Source organism: Callithrix jacchus, chromosome 6 (genome assembly GCF_049354715.1).
Source record: "Callithrix jacchus isolate 240 chromosome 6, calJac240_pri, whole genome shotgun sequence".
NCBI classification, from domain to species: Eukaryota; Metazoa; Chordata; class Mammalia; order Primates; family Cebidae; genus Callithrix; species Callithrix jacchus.
Genome location: NC_133507.1, coordinates 68,412,209 through 68,430,155, shown reverse-complemented (window position 1 = coordinate 68,430,155; position 17,947 = coordinate 68,412,209). Strand labels below are relative to the sequence as shown.

The 17,947-nt window shown below is 33.8% G+C and overlaps 1 protein-coding gene across 4 annotated transcripts in view; it reads left to right on the top strand.

Moving 5' to 3' along the window:
* The window catches only part of PSMD14 (proteasome 26S subunit, non-ATPase 14), a 108,120-nt gene that overhangs the window by 75,016 nt on the left and 15,157 nt on the right, over positions 1–17,947 (top strand). For all 4 annotated transcript variants that reach the window (XM_035304705.3, XM_078327553.1, XM_035304703.3 and 1 more), the window contains 3 exons: positions 5,504–5,611; positions 11,158–11,232; positions 15,694–15,819. In XM_035304705.3, coding sequence (XP_035160596.1) covers positions 5,504–5,611; positions 11,158–11,232; positions 15,694–15,819 — 309 coding nt within the window. The remainder of the gene's footprint in view (positions 1–5,503; positions 5,612–11,157; positions 11,233–15,693; positions 15,820–17,947) is intronic.

Sequence of the window (17,947 nt, the reverse complement as noted above, 5' to 3'; positions counted from 1 at the left end):
AGCTGCCCAGGAGAAGTATGACCTGGTGTGAATGCCCAGTGGATCCAAAGATGTAAAAGCTGGAGGTTGTGAGTCAGTCGTGCTCTCCATAGCAGATTGTGTTGAAAGATCTGAGCTGGGCAACTGCATCACTGCCACAGTTAGTAACACTGAAAACTATAGTGGCAGGAACACATGTATTATTTTATTACCAAGTCTATGAGGTATCATCATTCATGAACAAATGGAGAAATTGAGGGATTAAATAACTTGTTTGAGGTCTCTTAAATAGCAAATGATAGACCCAGAATTCTAACTTAGGCAGGATTCTGACTCCAGAGTGCCTCAAGCTTTTAAACCTCTACACCATACTGACTACATACATATGTTGAAAAAAATTCTGTGAAACTTTTACTATAACTTAAGTAAATTCTTTTCCCAGTGTTTCATGAATCTAAAAATGTTTAATTACCTTTTACCATACTAGTTTCTAAAGATCGATTTGTTTTCATTAAAGCGTATATGTTCAAAACTTGTGGATTTACTCTTTGAATTTTGATGCATGTCTTCACTTGTCAAAAAAAGTAAATTATGCAAGTTACACCCCATCCCCCTTTTCTCCCAATATACTGAAGTTGTACTACAGATCTTTAGCTACAGTAAGCAATTCTCCGAGGATGAAGAAAGAAAATGTACATACACATAGGAATTTCTTTTCCAGAGCTAAAATTGACATTTTATAAATAATTTCCATGTTGCAAACTTGAGACTAAGAAATCACAGCAATTCAGTGATATGCATTTGGCATGAGTCAGTTTTAGTTCTTAGTGCTTTTCATTGGAAATGGCATAAAAAGTAAGATTTCTCTGAATTTTTTATGCTGTGGGCTTACAAGAGACATAAGATGTTTTTCTCTTATAGATGTCTGGCAGTGCATGGCAGCAGAAGTAACGAAATGGTCACAAACCCCGTGGTACTTCCTAGGTCACATGCGCTCTTAATTTTTAAAGAATCTAGAAATAACCTAAGCAGTTGATAACTGGTCATTTCTAGGTGATAAAGAGTATTTGATATGGGTTGAGTGTTGCCTTTCTTTACACCACTTTTATTTTTATAGTCATTTAGAGATTTACATAGGATGGTTTTATATGTTTTAAAATATGTAACTAGTAACTGAATTGTTACTTTTTAGTGTTTGACATTGATTTTAAAAGTTAAAAAAATTATTTCAGTTTATCATATATGCAAGTTACAGTTTATCATATATATGATGACCTGAATATTTATTATATATGATATATAGATAGACATATATAATGTATATAATGAGCTGACCTGAGATTATGGAAGATTCTGATTGTTTCATTTTTAAGCTCAAGAAAATGAATACATTATAAATTCTTAAAACATTAGTTCTACTCTGTGTAAATACCCATAGTCATTGAATGTAATATAAATGCAACTGGACCAAAGGCAACTCCTGAAAAGAAAGAGAGAAATATTACAGCTTCTGACAGAAGTGTATATGTATTTTTCTTTAAAACACCTTTGTATTAAACTGATTTGAAGAGCTTGCTTAAAAATAGCTTCCTTCGAGTATAAAAATTGGGAACTATAGATTGGTGCTTTAGAAATTTAGTCTAGTCTTTCAGTGACCTAGCAGTTGATATGAAAACACAAATTTTAAAATAAATAGCATATTGGATGAACTGTTTTCTACTCAAAAGAGAAGCCAAAAAATGACTGATTAAACTGAGTTTCAAGTCATAAACCAGATTTGTCATTAAAATGAAATGATAGATCCTTGACCCTTGGGCATGCTTGGAATAAATATGAAACTCAGGATTGTTTTTAAAACTATTTTGCTTTTATAATCTAAGACAGATGTACAAAAAACATGCAGTTTTTATTTTGTATTGGCAGCTTCCAAATATTTAGTATCTATTTCCAAGAGTTGCAATTAGTAAAGCAACCATGGTACTGAAATCTGCACATCCCACAAGCTAATTATATTTGCAAGGTCAGAGTGAATACATATTTTCAGAAAAATAAAGGGTTATATAAATATGTGTCTTCCACTTGGCTGTTATATCACAGTTTGTTGATCTGGAGTATAATGTGTACAATTCACAAATTTGTCTGATAACAGAAAGTGGTGTGTGATTGTGTTTATTTTACTAACCAGTATATTCACAGCAATCACTTCCAAATATCTCTCCAGTAAAGATGTGTTAATTACAAAACAGACAAGGTCTTCTATTATATTAAAGCTACTAACAAGAAGACAGCAGGAATCACACATGTAAATAGCATCATCAACCCCTATTTTAGTCCTCTGTTTTGATCTGTGAGTTGCGCATAGACCAAAGGTGCTATTAAAGACTGAGTGTATGAAATAGGCAGCATTATATGAACAAAATTTATTCAACAAGAAAACAGACCTTTAACATGAATTTAACAAGCCTGAGAAATTATAAACTATCATATGCTGCAGATTCATGCAGTGATAATAAACAAAAAAGGAAAGTAAGAGGTTTCCCTAAGCTAGCCAAACTGCTAATGGTTTTGTTATAAGCTGTCTACTGTTGCAGTGACCTCTGAAAAGTCTCAAGGCACTTGTACCAGAAAAAATTAAATGGTCAGGCTGGTGAATAGAGATTCAATGTGGTGTGTAGGCCTTCAGCATGGAAAGGAATTTTTAGAAGTCTAGCATCATATTCCTGAAAATATTCTTCATACTTTAGCTCAGAGGGTTTTGCTATTATATATTAAGGAAGTAGTTTTTGTGAAAAGTTTTTTGGTTACATTATTATTTGAGTTTATAAGATATAAATGGAACTAATTTAATGTATATATACTTCAAAATGAACTGTTTAGAAATTCAGAGTGCTCCAAAAAATAGATTATTTCCCCTACCCATGCATACCTTAATTAATTCTTGGGGGTTCTTTGTTCAGTTTGTTATATCTAAGATTTCTGTTCTTAACCATGGAGTGACCATTTTGCTGTCATTCTATTGTATCATGCAGTAAATACACAAACATGGAGAAACGCTTTCAGCTTATACACATCGAGTGCTCACTAGGGCTTTTTTTTTAAATCTTACTGTGGCTTAATTAACACCTTCTTCACCCATTGCTCATTAGTGCACTGGACATTAATGAGTCTATTTTGATAGGTTGCTCTAAAGGAGAAATCCACTTATTTTCACAGTGCAAAAAGCAATTATAAAATTATACAAAAATTAAAATGTAGACTGTATCGCCATGTTTACATTTTATTGCATACTAAATCTAATTTTGGTCTGCAGTTGTTGGATGTTAGTTTCCTTAAGACAGTTGCTATAGTGATGGCAGCAAATTCCTTTAATCTTAGTGTAAATAGTCATTTTCTATAGGCTATCATTGGTACTCAGGAATTGTAAATGAAAGCATGTCATTTTATTAGGTTCTTGGATTTTTCTCTTAATTTAAGAAAACTTAAAAATTTTCAGATCATGATATCTACTTAACTGGTATTTTCATTTCCTTTTAATGAAATTTCACATCTGCTTATAATATTTCAGAGAAATAATACAGACTTCTACTTTAGTTTGAAAGCATTCAGTATAAACAAGTATATAGGAATTTCATTGTGATACATAATGAAATTTTCATAGTTTTATAGCAACTTTTTCTCCTCCTCACAAATGATTTTACTGAAATCTTGAAGTGGACCAAAATGATGCTTTGCTCTTAATTTACCATTAATAGTTATTTTTTACCATTAATAGTGTTACGTATTAATACTATTTACCATTAATAGTTATAGTGGCAATTCTTAATTTTGTATTTAAGTTATATACCTATCTTTGAAAATGGTCACCTTCTTCCTCCTTTGCCAATATTTTAACTTTATCTTATTTTATGTTCTTTAGTACAAGTGTGAGAACATTTTACTTCTATATTTTTTAACAATTGTTTGAAGTTATTTGTGATAACATCTGATTAAAGTATGTCTGTTATTAGTACTTGTTATTATTATTGTTTTTTGAAAAAAGAGAATATGTTTAGAAAAAATTTTAAGTATAAGCAATGTAGGTCATATATATTTATATGTAAGCGTGAAAGTTAAGTATAGATTAAGGTTATTGTATAAAAAGAAAAAAGTTTTCACAAACTATTAAATCATTCATGTTCTGGGGATGCTTCACTTTATTTTAAGACAAGTGGAATGAATCTTTGGGAAAATGTTAACTGTTTGAAATAAAAGCAAAATTCAGAGTTGATATTGTAGGCCAAATGAGTAAACAGAAGCTTAGATTGATTCACTTGTCATGATGTTTTAGTCTAGGTTTGTATTTTTTGTTTCTGTCTTTGGATCCATCATAGCACACTTTTACAAAGGGTGATATTTCTTTCTTTCTTTAAATCTTGTTCTTTAGCGTACAACATGCAGTAATACTTATTACAAACAATTTTCAGACTTGATTATATTTAGTTGGCTTAACTATTTTTAATCTCCTAGTATCCTCAAATAATAATTGTACAAATAAGAACAAATGTAGTTGACAAAGCTTTTAAAACATTGATAAATATTTTAAAGCACTTTTAAAGGCAAAATGTAGAAATACTTTATTACTTAGTATGTTATCTTGCTTTAAGATTGTTTTACGTGATAAATCTATTGAGTTAAATTCCCTTAAAGCAAAAATCTGTCTTAAAGTCACATGACTTTACATAAAACCTTACAATGTTGAAAAGCTTTAGCAAGTATGTGATTCTTGATAATCTCTTTATCTGTAAGAGCTAACAGATGTTATTGTATCATAGAAGAATTTGAAGTATTTCTGTATACACAAAAAGGAGATATTATTGTAATTTCTTTACTATGAATTAGGACCATATCATTCCATACCATGTTCTTGGCTTAAAGTATGAATGACCTTGGTCTTCTTATTGTGCCTTCTATGCTTGACAGTGGCTTGGATATTTAAGGCCATCAGACAAGGTATAAAGTCTTTCATAGTCACAAGAAGTAAAAGGTATCTGACTAGAAGAGAATACGTGGGCAAGTGCCTTGCTGGCTGTAATTTTGTTGTCATTTCAAGTACTGTGGTGGTGTAATTGATGTGACAGGGCTGGGCTTTAGATGTGGTCCCTTAACTTGTGCTCACTTTCAGTTTTAGTTTCTCTGTCATTCATTTTGATTAGGTAAAATTCTGGTGACAAACATATGCACACCAGTGAAGGCTGTTTGGTGTAAGTTTAGTAATGACATATTTCAATAATAAAGATGCAAAGTTAATTTTTGTCTTTACTGCTTCATGAAAATTGCAATAATTGGTGTCACCTTATATTACAAGATAGAGGGTGGTGTGCTGATGGCACAGTCAGCAGGAGGTTCTTTTTTATTAATATTATAATTAAATGATTTTCTGGAAATAGTCCAGAAACAGATGCAAGTTGATCATGCCTTGTCCACTGTTGCTTGGCATTATCACTTGCTTTTAAAAAAGAATTGATTTGACACCTTGTTTTTACAGGTTGTTATTGATGCCTTCAGATTGATCAATGCTAATATGATGGTCTTAGGACATGAACCAAGACAAACAACTTCAAATCTGGGTCACTTAAACAAGCCATCTATCCAGGTATTGCCTATATTTGATAATGTGTTAAAACTCTATTTTGTATTTTAAAAGCCTGTTATAGTCTTTTTAAGTTCTAATTCTTAGCATTCTAATGTGCTTACAATTAATTTTTCTTTTGTTTTAAAAAAGAATTGTGGAAATATTGCAAAAGTTAGATTTGCTCATATGTGAGTCAGTTTTTAATGGGGGTCTTTAAATTTTCCTATCATATTTGAGGACACCCTTTTTGGGAACATAGTAGATCCTTTATCTTAAAAGCCTTGTGGCTTTGCATGGTTAACATTATAGAAAAAGGACCAATAGGAGTTTCAGGTGAAGGGCATAAATATTATTATTGCTTGATTAGTAGATATTTTTCATAGCAGAAAACAATGGAGAAATTGCTGTATATTTTAAGATATCCCTGGAAATAATTCTTAAATATACTTAAAATTGTCTTTTTTTAAAAACCTACCTTTAAAATAAATCCTATAAAAGACATCCATATGTTACTTGTGATGAGAGTTTATGTCTTGTTTTTTATTGTGATAACAATTACCATTATTGCAGTTATGGGTATTCAGACACTTAATATCCTCTTGAGTGAGTAATGTTTTCGTTGTATCATTCACATGCCACAATGTTTTTATACAAATCTTTATTGTCTGCAAAAATTATTTTAAATGTGTTTTTAAATACACCACAGTCTGTCTATCTAGTTAATTACTTCTCTAAAGACTAATTAAAAGGACAGACATAACCATTGTTTGGTTAAATAGAATACATAAAACAAAGACATTAGAGTAGCTATTGCTGCTCCCCTTCTGAAACGTTGCTCTGTTCTGAGGTTGTCTTTGGGAAGTTGTGGCTTTGACGGTTAACCATGGTTAAGCCTTGGTTACACTTTGATAACTTTATACTTTTAAATGCTTAATTTTGTGGCAGTCACTCATCTGAAATCTTCATCCAAGTGAAGTGTTTTGTTTTAAAGAATTGAGGCGTGTTGATTTGAAAAAAAATTTACAAGTCAAGTAAAACTGTAAAGTATAATGAGTATGAAATAAACTACCAGTGATTTTGATTGGGTACAGACAAGCCTGTACTTGCATGTTCCAAGAGAATATATTATTGGACCTGTTTAGCCTGTGATAATGACCTTTCTTATAAACTCCCATAGCATCATACTGCTTCATTATTTTTTGCAAAAGGTTAAGTAGCATCTCACAAGCCAAGATCATTGTGATTACTACATGGTATGTTTCTGCCAGAAGTTTTTACTAATTGCAAGTCACCCACCACCTGTTGCAAATTTCTTTTTTAAAATTAAAGCACTGCTTTTTAACCTTAAAAATCAACTGTAATCAATATTAAAAACCTGTTTTTTTCTATACCAGTTTAGTTTGTATTTTTTAATCCTACCTTATAGTCTGTAATTTATGGTCTGCGTTATAAAGCAGATTCTAAACCTGTGTTAAACAACCTGTATATATAACAAATACGGCATCATTAGTTTTCCTTTCATTTTAGTTTGTGTTGCCTTCCAATTCAAATCTGTAAATATATTTATTTCACAGTTTATATAGCGCCCAACAGAATGACATCTATCTGGATGTTCTACAGTTTTAAGACAATTTCAATACTAAAACACAAAATGAGACCAATCCAACAAGTAAACAGAACAAACCCACACCTTAATACACTTTCTTATTTTTCTAAGACAAGCTAGAAAGCAACCCAGAAGAGCCTGAAGGGAATGGTAATATCTGTAATGGAATTTTACTTAATGTTAGCAGAATCTTTAACTCTGGGATCAGAAGCCTTTTAGAAATGCCATGCGTTTTATTTTAAAGGGGAGGTTAGCTGGTCTTAAGATGGGCCTTGCTCCTAAACAACTTTCAAGTAGTAGGTATAAAAGTCTGGTAACAGCCATCAGCACACATACTGGTGGTCCCTAATGCTTTTCTAACAGATTTTTTTTTTTACTATTAAAGTAGTAGGGAAAAATTAATGATTTACTTTAGACTGCTATTTAATAATTTTGGGAAAGTTCAAATATGTTAAGTAAGAAAAGATTATAAAATAGAGTATGTCAATTCTCCATTCTGTAAGCATATATTTTATAGATGGTGCCTGTATATTTATACCAGGATATTTTCATTGGTTACCTTTGGATGGTAGAATTATGGAATTTTTTTGTTTTTCCTTACCCATGTTTTTTAAACTTTTTACATTGAAACATATATTGCTTTTAGAAAATGTTATTTTTAAAGTACTAATGACAGTGTTGAAATAAGCTAAGAGATAAAGGTTATTTTCACTTGCATGTTTTAGATAATAGAAGTCCCTAATAATCCTGATAGAGAGGAGAAAGTATAATGCCTGTACTATAGGCTTTTATAATAATGTATGGTAATTCATATTATTTTGCATTTGAAACATTTGGCTATTACTGTCAAATCTTTAGAATTGAGAGTTAACAAGCATTTATTTTAGTAACTAAGTTTTTAAAACTATTCCATTAAAAAGTGTTCAATGACATTTTGGATTCTTAAGTATCACAGTAAATTTGAAGATTGGCAGTTATCCTCATGGAAATTTAGTAAATGTTGATGCATAAATGCATGTGCTAGGGCTGTGAGCCTCTTAGAATAGTCTTCAGTACTGTTGCATTGTTTAATAGAGTTAAGCCGTTTGGAAAACATTGTTTTCAGTAATTATTGAACATATAAATTGTAAAACAATTGCACTAGAAAGGAGCCATTGTAGTCATTTTCTACATGAGGAACCTAAGACCCATAAAGTTGAGTTGCCCAGGTTATCCAGTGAGGTAATGTAGGAACTAGTAATCACGACTAGATTGCTTCATTCTTTTATATTACTATTGGCAATTTAATTAATTAATTTTGCCATAGATTTTATATGTATGTATGTATGTATGTATGTATATACATATATATGTATGTATATATATGTATATATATATGTATGTATATATATATGTATATATATATATGTTTAAAAAAAATTTTTAAGTACAGAGTCATTTAGCAAAAACTCTCCCTTTCTCTTTTGCTTTCTGCAACTCAGTTCTCCACTCTAGAGGAAACCACAAAACATTTTGTTTCTTTTCACTTATTCTATTTATACACAGAAAGCTTCATTTTAGAGTGTGATTTAAAGGATATCAGATGCCACTGTATTGTTTTCAGTTTACAATATAAAATAAATTAAGGCAAACAAATTTGTCTTTAGATCTAAGCATACTGTTTCAAGGAACACGAAACTTTTGAAACTTTAAAAACTTATCAGGAACCTATGAATAGCTTGTGTATAATTCATAAGTTGTGTGTTTTATAATGCACCTGCTTTTCCACAGCAGTGAGCATATAGAGGTAAAAATCATAAGCTTTTATGAGCTTTTATCAGTTGGCCATGTGTAGTTCTACATGAACCCAAAAAGTACATGGCCCGTTGACTTATGATTTGGGATGAAGGCCCTGGGGGCATACAGCAGGTAAGTGAAATTGAAAGACTACTTGAGGATGCCATTTGATTTAAACTTAACTTTGTTTTATTATGGTTATACCTGCTGGTCTTTCATGTGTCTATGTTAGTTGTACTACTTTTATCTAAATAATGTAATTGAAAATCAAGTAGATAGTGCCTTCAGATACCAATTGTATGCTTCATTAGTTCAGTTAATCTAAAAAATGTAGGGCGTAGTATCTGTGGGCCCATTCATTAGCTGGCTTCTGTATGTATTGGCTACAGTGGTTACTAGCTTTATGATCACCATATAGAGTTGTGCAGTTAGTGATTGCATTGCACAAACATGCTTGGATGAGGGAACTTCCAATTCAAGCTTCACTCTACAGCCAGACTATGTCTGCTTAGAAGACTGAGCACCTTTTTCTAATTCTCTACCAGGATGATTCACCTCGTAATGTGCACATATATGAGCACAGGTTAAAGGAGGCCCTGATCACTTCAACTTTTTGATCTGTGCAATATAGCATTTTTATGCACTGAAATTTAATTCATTGTTCCTGATGATTATTGAAATAAATAAGGATTTAATATATACTCTTGGTACTTTACAATCAGTCACTGATTTCTATGGAATTTCATAGCTCACTTTTATAACAGACATTGGTAAAATAAGAATCTATTGTTAAAGTACTCATCTAAAATATTTTAATACTCAGTGGAGTGATTTTTGCTAGTGAAGCTTAAAAATTAACATAATGCTTTGTTTTCATCCTGATCCTTAAAGTACATATACTTAATCCAAGAATTTCCTGACATGTGTTGTAGCATAGTATGTTAGAAAGAACATAGGCTATGGAATCAGAATGACCTAGGTTCAGATCCCCATCTCAGCCTTTTATAAGCTGTAAACTTGGACAAATTAATATTTGTGTCGTATTTTCTTTCTTTCTTTTGTTTTTCTGTAGAGATGGGGTCTTGCTATGTTGTCCAGGCTGGTCTTGAACTCTTGGGCTTAAGTGATTCTCCTGCCTCAGCCTCCCAGAGTGCTGGGATTACAGGTTTGAGCCACTGAACCTAGTCCTGCATTTTATTTTGATCTGGCAAAATACAAATTGAATTGGCCTACCTTACAGTATTGTGAAAATTAGAAGATGTAATGTGTAAAGCAGATACTAGGTGCTCATTAAATGTTCTCTTTAATGACCTCTTCTTCTGCTTTGTCTTTAGATTCCTGAGAGTTAACCCCAAAGTTCTTTTTGTTTTTATACTTGTTAAAAATATCCCTAAGATGAATTTCTGTACTTTCATGTTTTTCTAGGCCACCAGAGGGTCCTTTAGGTCCACTAGAGTACTGCTGAACTTCATTTGAACACCTGTTGTTGTTATTAGAGTTAGATATGGGGCAGTTGTGAATTGATTTCAGGATATCCAGGATTACTGTTTCTTAATAAAGCCATGCCATTAGCTTAAGATTTTATTATGATTGGCCTATTCATCTCTGAGATGGAGCGAGGTGAAAAAAATTCTGGTTAGTGAGATTGCATGTCACTGGATAAGAGCATGAGCTAGACAGACCCAGTAAAGATCAAAATCCACATTGTTTTGGAGACATTCATAACATAATTATCTGAATCAATCAAAACTGAATTAAGAAAAGGGGAACTCCAGATTAATGTGGCTAAAGAAACAGTTGTGTTATTATGACTTTTTAGGCTTTTCATTTGAAATACCAATGAGTCCCCTAGATATCATAAAATTAGATTTAACAAATTATGAATGATTTATAAACTTAGCTTATGATAAGATCAAACCTTATCTCTGACTGACCAAGCCTACTGAAATTTGTGCTCCTCCGTATCATGCTTTGAAGAATGTATAACCCATTCCTTTGAACCTTAGTTTTAAATCTGGAGCTGAGAAAACTACTTTCATTTCATCTTGATTTACTTAAAATAAAATGCCTTTAGTAAAGGATGGTAAAGGTATTGTGTACAGAATATGTCAGTAGTTTCAAACATTTTTATTTTATTTGATGAAAAATATTAATTTGTCCTTTGTAAAATCATTTATCTATGTAGGCATTAATTCATGGACTAAACAGACATTATTACTCCATTACCATTAACTATCGGAAAAATGAACTGGAACAGAAGGTAAGTTTAAATTTTTATTTTATATGAGGAAAAAAATCTTTTTCAAACCATTTTAACTATTATCTGGTTTGTGATTTAAATTAGAATTTTTGACCTCTTTCAATGTTTCCAAATACTGTTCCACTATTGATGAATTGGAGCGTATTTTACCTTATTGGTAGGTGCTGAAGTGGGAGAGGAAGTAGGAAATAAATCAAACATTCCACTTTGGTTTTATGAAAATCATAAAAATACTTCTTTTAGTTCTGTGATTTTTCTGATTAATGTATCTTCTCCAATAAAAAGGCCTTTGTAATTAAATTAGTGAATATATTGCTCTGTGAATTTGAGAGGAATAACTTAAATTGCAGTTGTGTAGTGCTGTTTGTTTGTTTGAAGAGATAGGGTCTTGCTGTGTCTCCCAGACTAGAGTGCAATGGTATGATCATGGTGCACTGCAGCCTTGAACTTTTAGGCTCAAGCGTTCCTCACTCTTCAGCCTCTGGAGTAGCTGGGACTATAAGCATGCACCACCACACCTGGCTATTTTTTGGGTGGTGGGTGGGAGGTAGAAACAGAGACTTGTTTTCTTGCTCAGGTTGGTCTTGAACTCCTGTGCTCAAGTGATCCTCTCACCTCAGCCTCCTAAATCACTGGGATTATTAGCATGAGCCAGCCATTGCACCCAGCCTAGTGGTTTTAGAAAACATACCATGTTTACCCTAAGAAAACTAAAAGTGAGTCAAAGGGAAGCAGTTATGGGATTTTCAGATAATTTGAACTAGATCCTTACCCCCTTTTATACCAGTTTTTAAGTTTGATTACTTTTTAACATTACCTAACATTTTGATGAATTAGCATTCTCGTTTGTTTCTACTATTTTAGTATTATTTCCAGTATAGTTTTTCTCTCGACTAATGCCAAGTAGTTAACTCTGCCTGTTATTTTTTGATATTTCAATCTGAACCACTTTCTCCCTCTTACTACTACAATTAGTCATCCACCTAATTAGTTTCTTGTATTTCTCTCTGGGAAACAGTTAAAAGCATTTTTTTAAAAGAACACTGAATTTACTATTGATTGATATCCAGTTATGTTTCAGTTATTGAGTTCATTTTTTTTTTTTTTGAGACGGAGTTTTGCTCTTGTTACCCAGGCTGGAGTGCAATGGTGTGATCTTGGCTCACCACAACCTCTGCCTCCTGGGTTCAGGCGATTCTCCTGCCTCAGCCTCCTGAGTAGCTGGGATTACAGGCACGCGCCACCATGGCCAGCTAATTTTTTGTATTTTTAGTAGAGACGGGGTTTCACCATATTGACCAGGATGATCTCAATCTGTTGACCTCGTGATCCACCCACCTCGGCCTCCCAAAGCGCTGGGATTATAGGCGTGAGCCACCGCGCCCGGCCGAGTTCACTCTTAAGTCTGAAAGTGATAAATAATCAGTATCAAATAAGATCATTCTATCTAGCCAAAACTTTCTCACCAAGATGCATTAGAAGGGGATGCTGGTGCATGGCAAGTGGCAAATGGAGTGAGGTGGGCTCTTTCAACTAGATCACTTGCATTTTTCATCTAATCTATACACTTGGGAGGAGGATGTGCAATATAAGATTTTTTTTGAAGTAAGAATTCTAATTTTTTTCTTAAGTTTGATAAACTGTGTTTTAAAAGGTCAGATCCACTCATAAATTCATCTGAAGGGCCCAGTGCTTCATCATGTGATAAGTGAGGGTGTGGGGGACTATTTCCCCCTTGGCCTGAGGGGATCCTATAAAGCTCTCTTCTAATTGCCAGCCTGTGTCCCACAGTTTACTTCTGCTGTGATAGATTTAGTTGATTGCTTTAAGTATATTTTTAACACTTATTTTTAATTTAACATGGAATAAGTACAGACTATGAAAAATGGCACCACTCAGGTACAAACAAAAAATTCATTCAGAATATAAATGTTTTATCAGACTGACATTGGACACCTATCTATTTGGAAATGTCTACCTAATTACATCAATTTTTTTCTTTCTCTTTTTTGGGGGAGTATCTCATAAACTTAGCTATTTTCCTTGGCATAAAAAACAAATATATAAGCACTTATATAAATTAATTAATGTTATGTTTATATTCTTAATAGCTCAGTTTAGCCATTAAACTGCCTTCTTGATAACAAAAGCTCTGCCTTTACTCCTACCTGGACAACTTGTATACTTAACCCCAGGCCTTACCTGAGGGTCCCAAGGGTATCCTTGTCCAGGTATGGTAGGAATATCCTGCTGCTCCTTGGGAACTGTCTTTGTTTGCTTTTGAAATGATAGGGAAATGCAGTTCTCAACACTTAATTATAGGTAGCTGTATAGCATAGGTAGTTGTAGCAGCACCCACATTTCCCAAAGATGTGTTTTCTAGAACAGTATCAGTGGAGAAGCTAGGAAGCAATCAAAGAAACTGAAATCATCTCTGGAGGGTTTTCCTAATTTTTCTTGGCATAGTGTTCTTGCCCCTGGAGCCATAGTAAGGAAATGGAAGAATTAGTGACCTTGGAGCCAAAGGAAGGGAAGGGAGGAATTTTGTATCTTGAGAAGCCTAATAGGTGATTTTGACAGGCAGCTTATTTTCCACTATAAGATAAAATGTGTACCACAAAAAGCTGTAAATTTCTAAGCAAGTAGGCTCATTTTTCTTTTCTTCCTTTTTTTGGGGGGGAGACGGAGTCTTCCTCTGTCACCCAGGCCAGAGTGCAGTGGCATGATCTCGGCTCACTGCAACCTCTGCCTCCTGGTTTCAAGCAATTCTTCTGCTTCAGCCTCCTGAGTAGCTGGGACTACAGGTGTGTGTTACCATGCCCAGCTAATTTTTGTATTTTTAGTAGAGACAGGGTTTCACCATGTTGGCCAGGATGGTCTCGATCCCTTGACCATGATCTTGATCCGCCTGCCTCAGCCTCCAAAAGTGCTGGGAATATAGGCATGAGCTACCTCGTCCAGCAAATGGGGTCATTTTTCTAAAGTAAACCAGCATATACCTCCAAGTACATCGTCAGATTCTCATGGCTCAGGGATCTCATTTAAAGTATAATGGTTCTATTGACAAAATAACAGTCATTTTGTAGCCATCATTTTTTTTTTAACTTTTTGCAATTTTGTGAATCATTCAAAGGGAAAAACTTCTTACTTAATCATAGTCCTTAATTGAACAAAATTTCTAGGGTAGGACTTTAAGAAAAACTGTCTTAAAATATAAACTTGAAACCTTAGGGAACATCTAAGAATACTTAGAATTGGAAGTCCAATTTGAGAAACATTGAACTAAGGTGCTTTAGTTTCATGATCACTAATACAGGGTCCAGCCCTAATTTGGTGATGTGATTGCACACTAGATAATTTTTCTTGTTTTTGGAATCTCACTTACTCTGTCACCCAGGCTGGAGTATAGCCTCACTGCAACCCCCGTCTCCCAGGTCCAAGTGATTCTTCTGCCTCAGCTTCCCAAGTAGCTGAGATTATAGGCATATGCCACCACGCCCAGCTAATTTCTGTGTTTTTAGTAGAGACGGGCTTTCACCATGTTGACCAGGCTAGTCTCGAATTCCTGACCTCAAGTGATTCTCCCGCCTTGACCTCTCAAACAGCTGGGATTATCTGCATGAGCCTGCCTGGCCTAGATAAATATTTTATTCTCAGCTTCATGGCTTTTCATTCTAACAGCAAAGAAGTTTTAAGTTTTTAAATTATGGATGGAATATCAGAATTTGAAGGAAACTTTGAGATTACCTAATACAAACCCCTTACTTCATAGATCTCTAAACTGAGGCTCAGAAAAATTGACACAAGTTCATTTAGTACATGGGACATTTATCTCCTTATCTTGGCATTTGAAAGCTAGGCTATATGAAAAATTAGAGGTACATTGTTTAATATTAATATGAGTTTCATTCATTCATTCATTCATCAGATACTTGTTGAGTGTGTGCTATTATTAGATATTGTTTTAGAATCTAGATCTTGGTGATCTTGAAATGAATAGGGCAAAGTCCCTGCCTTTTTATTTTCCCTTTAGTGGGAGAGAAATGCAATAAACAAGTAAACAAACATTTCAGGTCTTTATAATATAAATGTTATATACAAGTAATATAGCAGGTTAAAGGAAGAAAGATTTTTGTTTAAGGTAATGTGGTTTGACTATTTTAGGTAGTGTTGTTAGGGATGGCATCTATCTATAAGGAAAAGAGGAAGGTAAGTTACGCAAAGATGAGAATAGCCTTCTAGGTAGAAGAACAGCAAATGCAAAGTCCTTGGTGTTTGAGTACCCCTTAAGTTATATTAATATAAATATAGGAGCATTCTAGTTGGAGTTTGTTTGAATTAATAAAGTTAAATTTAAACTCATTAAGTCAAAATGGTTTTTGTTTTTAAATTTTTCTCCTCTAGACAATGAAGGGGATGTCCTCAAAGCAGAAAAAGAATTACTTTTTCTTTATTTTTTAGATGTTGCTAAATTTACATAAGAAGAGTTGGATGGAAGGTTTGACACTGCAGGACTACAGTGAACATTGTAAACATAATGAATCAGTGGTAAAAGAGATGTTGGAATTAGCCAAGAATTACAATAAGGTAAAAGTTACTTCCGCCATTTGTTCTTTATAATCTTGGGAATGTGTATGATTAGATACCAAGTATTGTGTACGTAATTAAAAAATAGAGACGCCTGTTTTGGTAAATATTTGCTTTGCAGTTCATCTGGTCTGCAACTACTCACCCTTGCCTTTGTTGTGCAAAGGCAACCATATATAATATGTAAAGGAATGAATGTGTTTGGCTTGGATTAAAACAAGCAGCTAGCCAGATTTGTTCCATGGGCTATAGTTTGCCAACTCCTGTTGTAGACCATGCAATATGGTTGTACATTTGAAATCTATTCATTATTTAGGGTGTTTTTTTCTTGAAAGGGACAGGGAGTAAGGAGATAGAGGTAACAATTATCAGCACTTGCTACTTGTTGTGTATAATTTATTTTATGAATGTTTCTATTTTTCATTTAATAATTATTTATTGAAAGTCTAATGTGCCAGGCATATCACACATGTATACATACAGATTGCAACTCATTAATGTGTTGAAAATCTACAATTTGAAAAAACACATTTATTTACACATTATGCAGTGTTATATTAACAAATATTTATTGAACATCTCTTGTACAAGTTGTAGTAGAAAACAGATCCTTGCTTTATTTATAGGAAAACAGGAACAGTTAGATAACCTTATAAATAACTAGGGCATTAGTTAAAAAATCAGTCTAAACCTTAATACCTTCATATTCAGATTATCCACAGACCAGCTACATCATCATCACCTAGGATCTTATTAGAAATGCAGACTTTCAGACCTACTGATTCAAAGTCTACACTTTAACAAGATCTCCAGGAGATCTGAATACTCTTGAAGTTAGACATTAGAGAAACACTACCATAGAGACCATAGGAAGCCCTGTAGGAGTTCAGAGGCTCCAACTTTCAAGCTGGTCAAGACCCAGGTTGCTGTCTTACAGGAAAACAACATTCAAACTAGGCCTTAAAGCACCAGTAAGATTTGAACATACAAAGAAATGTTACCCTAGGCAAAAAAGAAAACATCACAGATAAGGGCTAGGAGATAGAAAAGGCACAGAACAGATTCCGAAGTCCTACATCCAAAGGAAATGAAATCAGTATGTCGAAGAGATGTGTGCACTCCCATGTTCATTGGAGCATTATTCATAGTAGTCAAGATATGAAATCAACCTAAGTGTCAATCAACAGACAAACACAATGTGGTGTATAGATATACATATGATGGGATACTGTTCAGTCATTAAAAAAAAGGAAATCCTGTCATTTATGACAACATGGATGAACTTGGAGGACATTATGTTAAGTGAAGTAAGCCAGGCATTGAAAGCCAAATACCACATCATCTCACTTATATGGAATCTAAACAAGTTGAACTCATAGAAGTAGAGAGTAGAATTGTGGTTACCAGGGATGTGAGGTTTGGGTGGAGATGGGTGGGTTGGGAGGTGTGGGGAGAAAAAAATGACACAGGATATGCTTAGGAAACAATATGCTTGGCTAGCATGCATAGTACGTGAGGGTAAATAGTGGGGAATTAAGTTTTTGAAATCAAATAACTGCACTTGAGATGTCAGGATAAGAGGTTTTTTTTTTCTTTTTTTTTTGAGATGGAATCTCACTCTGTCACTCATAGTGGAGTGCAGTGGTGTGATCTCGGCTTACTGCATCATCTGTCTCCTGGGTTCAAGAGATTTTGCTGCCTCAGCCTCCTGAGTAGGTGGGATTACAGGCACCTGCTGCAATGCCCAGCTGATTTTTATATCTTTTAGTAGACATGGGGTTTCACCATGTTGGTCGTGGCTGGTCTTAAACTCCTGACCTCAGGTGATCCACCTGCCTTGGCCTCCCAAAGTGCTGAGATTACAGGAGTGAGCCGCCATGACTGGCCTAAGGTTATTTTTTGATCAGAAGCATGATATGCCTAGAACCTGACTTCAGAAACAGAATTTCACAACAGTCTAGAAGAAGGAATGCTGTAAGAGAAGATTCTAAATGGAGATTCTGTTTAAGAGGAGCTTGCTACTATCCAAACAAAAAGTACAGAGAGTGTATTATCATGTTAGCAGTTGAAATGGGGTATCAGTAGGCAAATAAATAAAGCATGGCACTGATTGGATAGATGAAGTGAA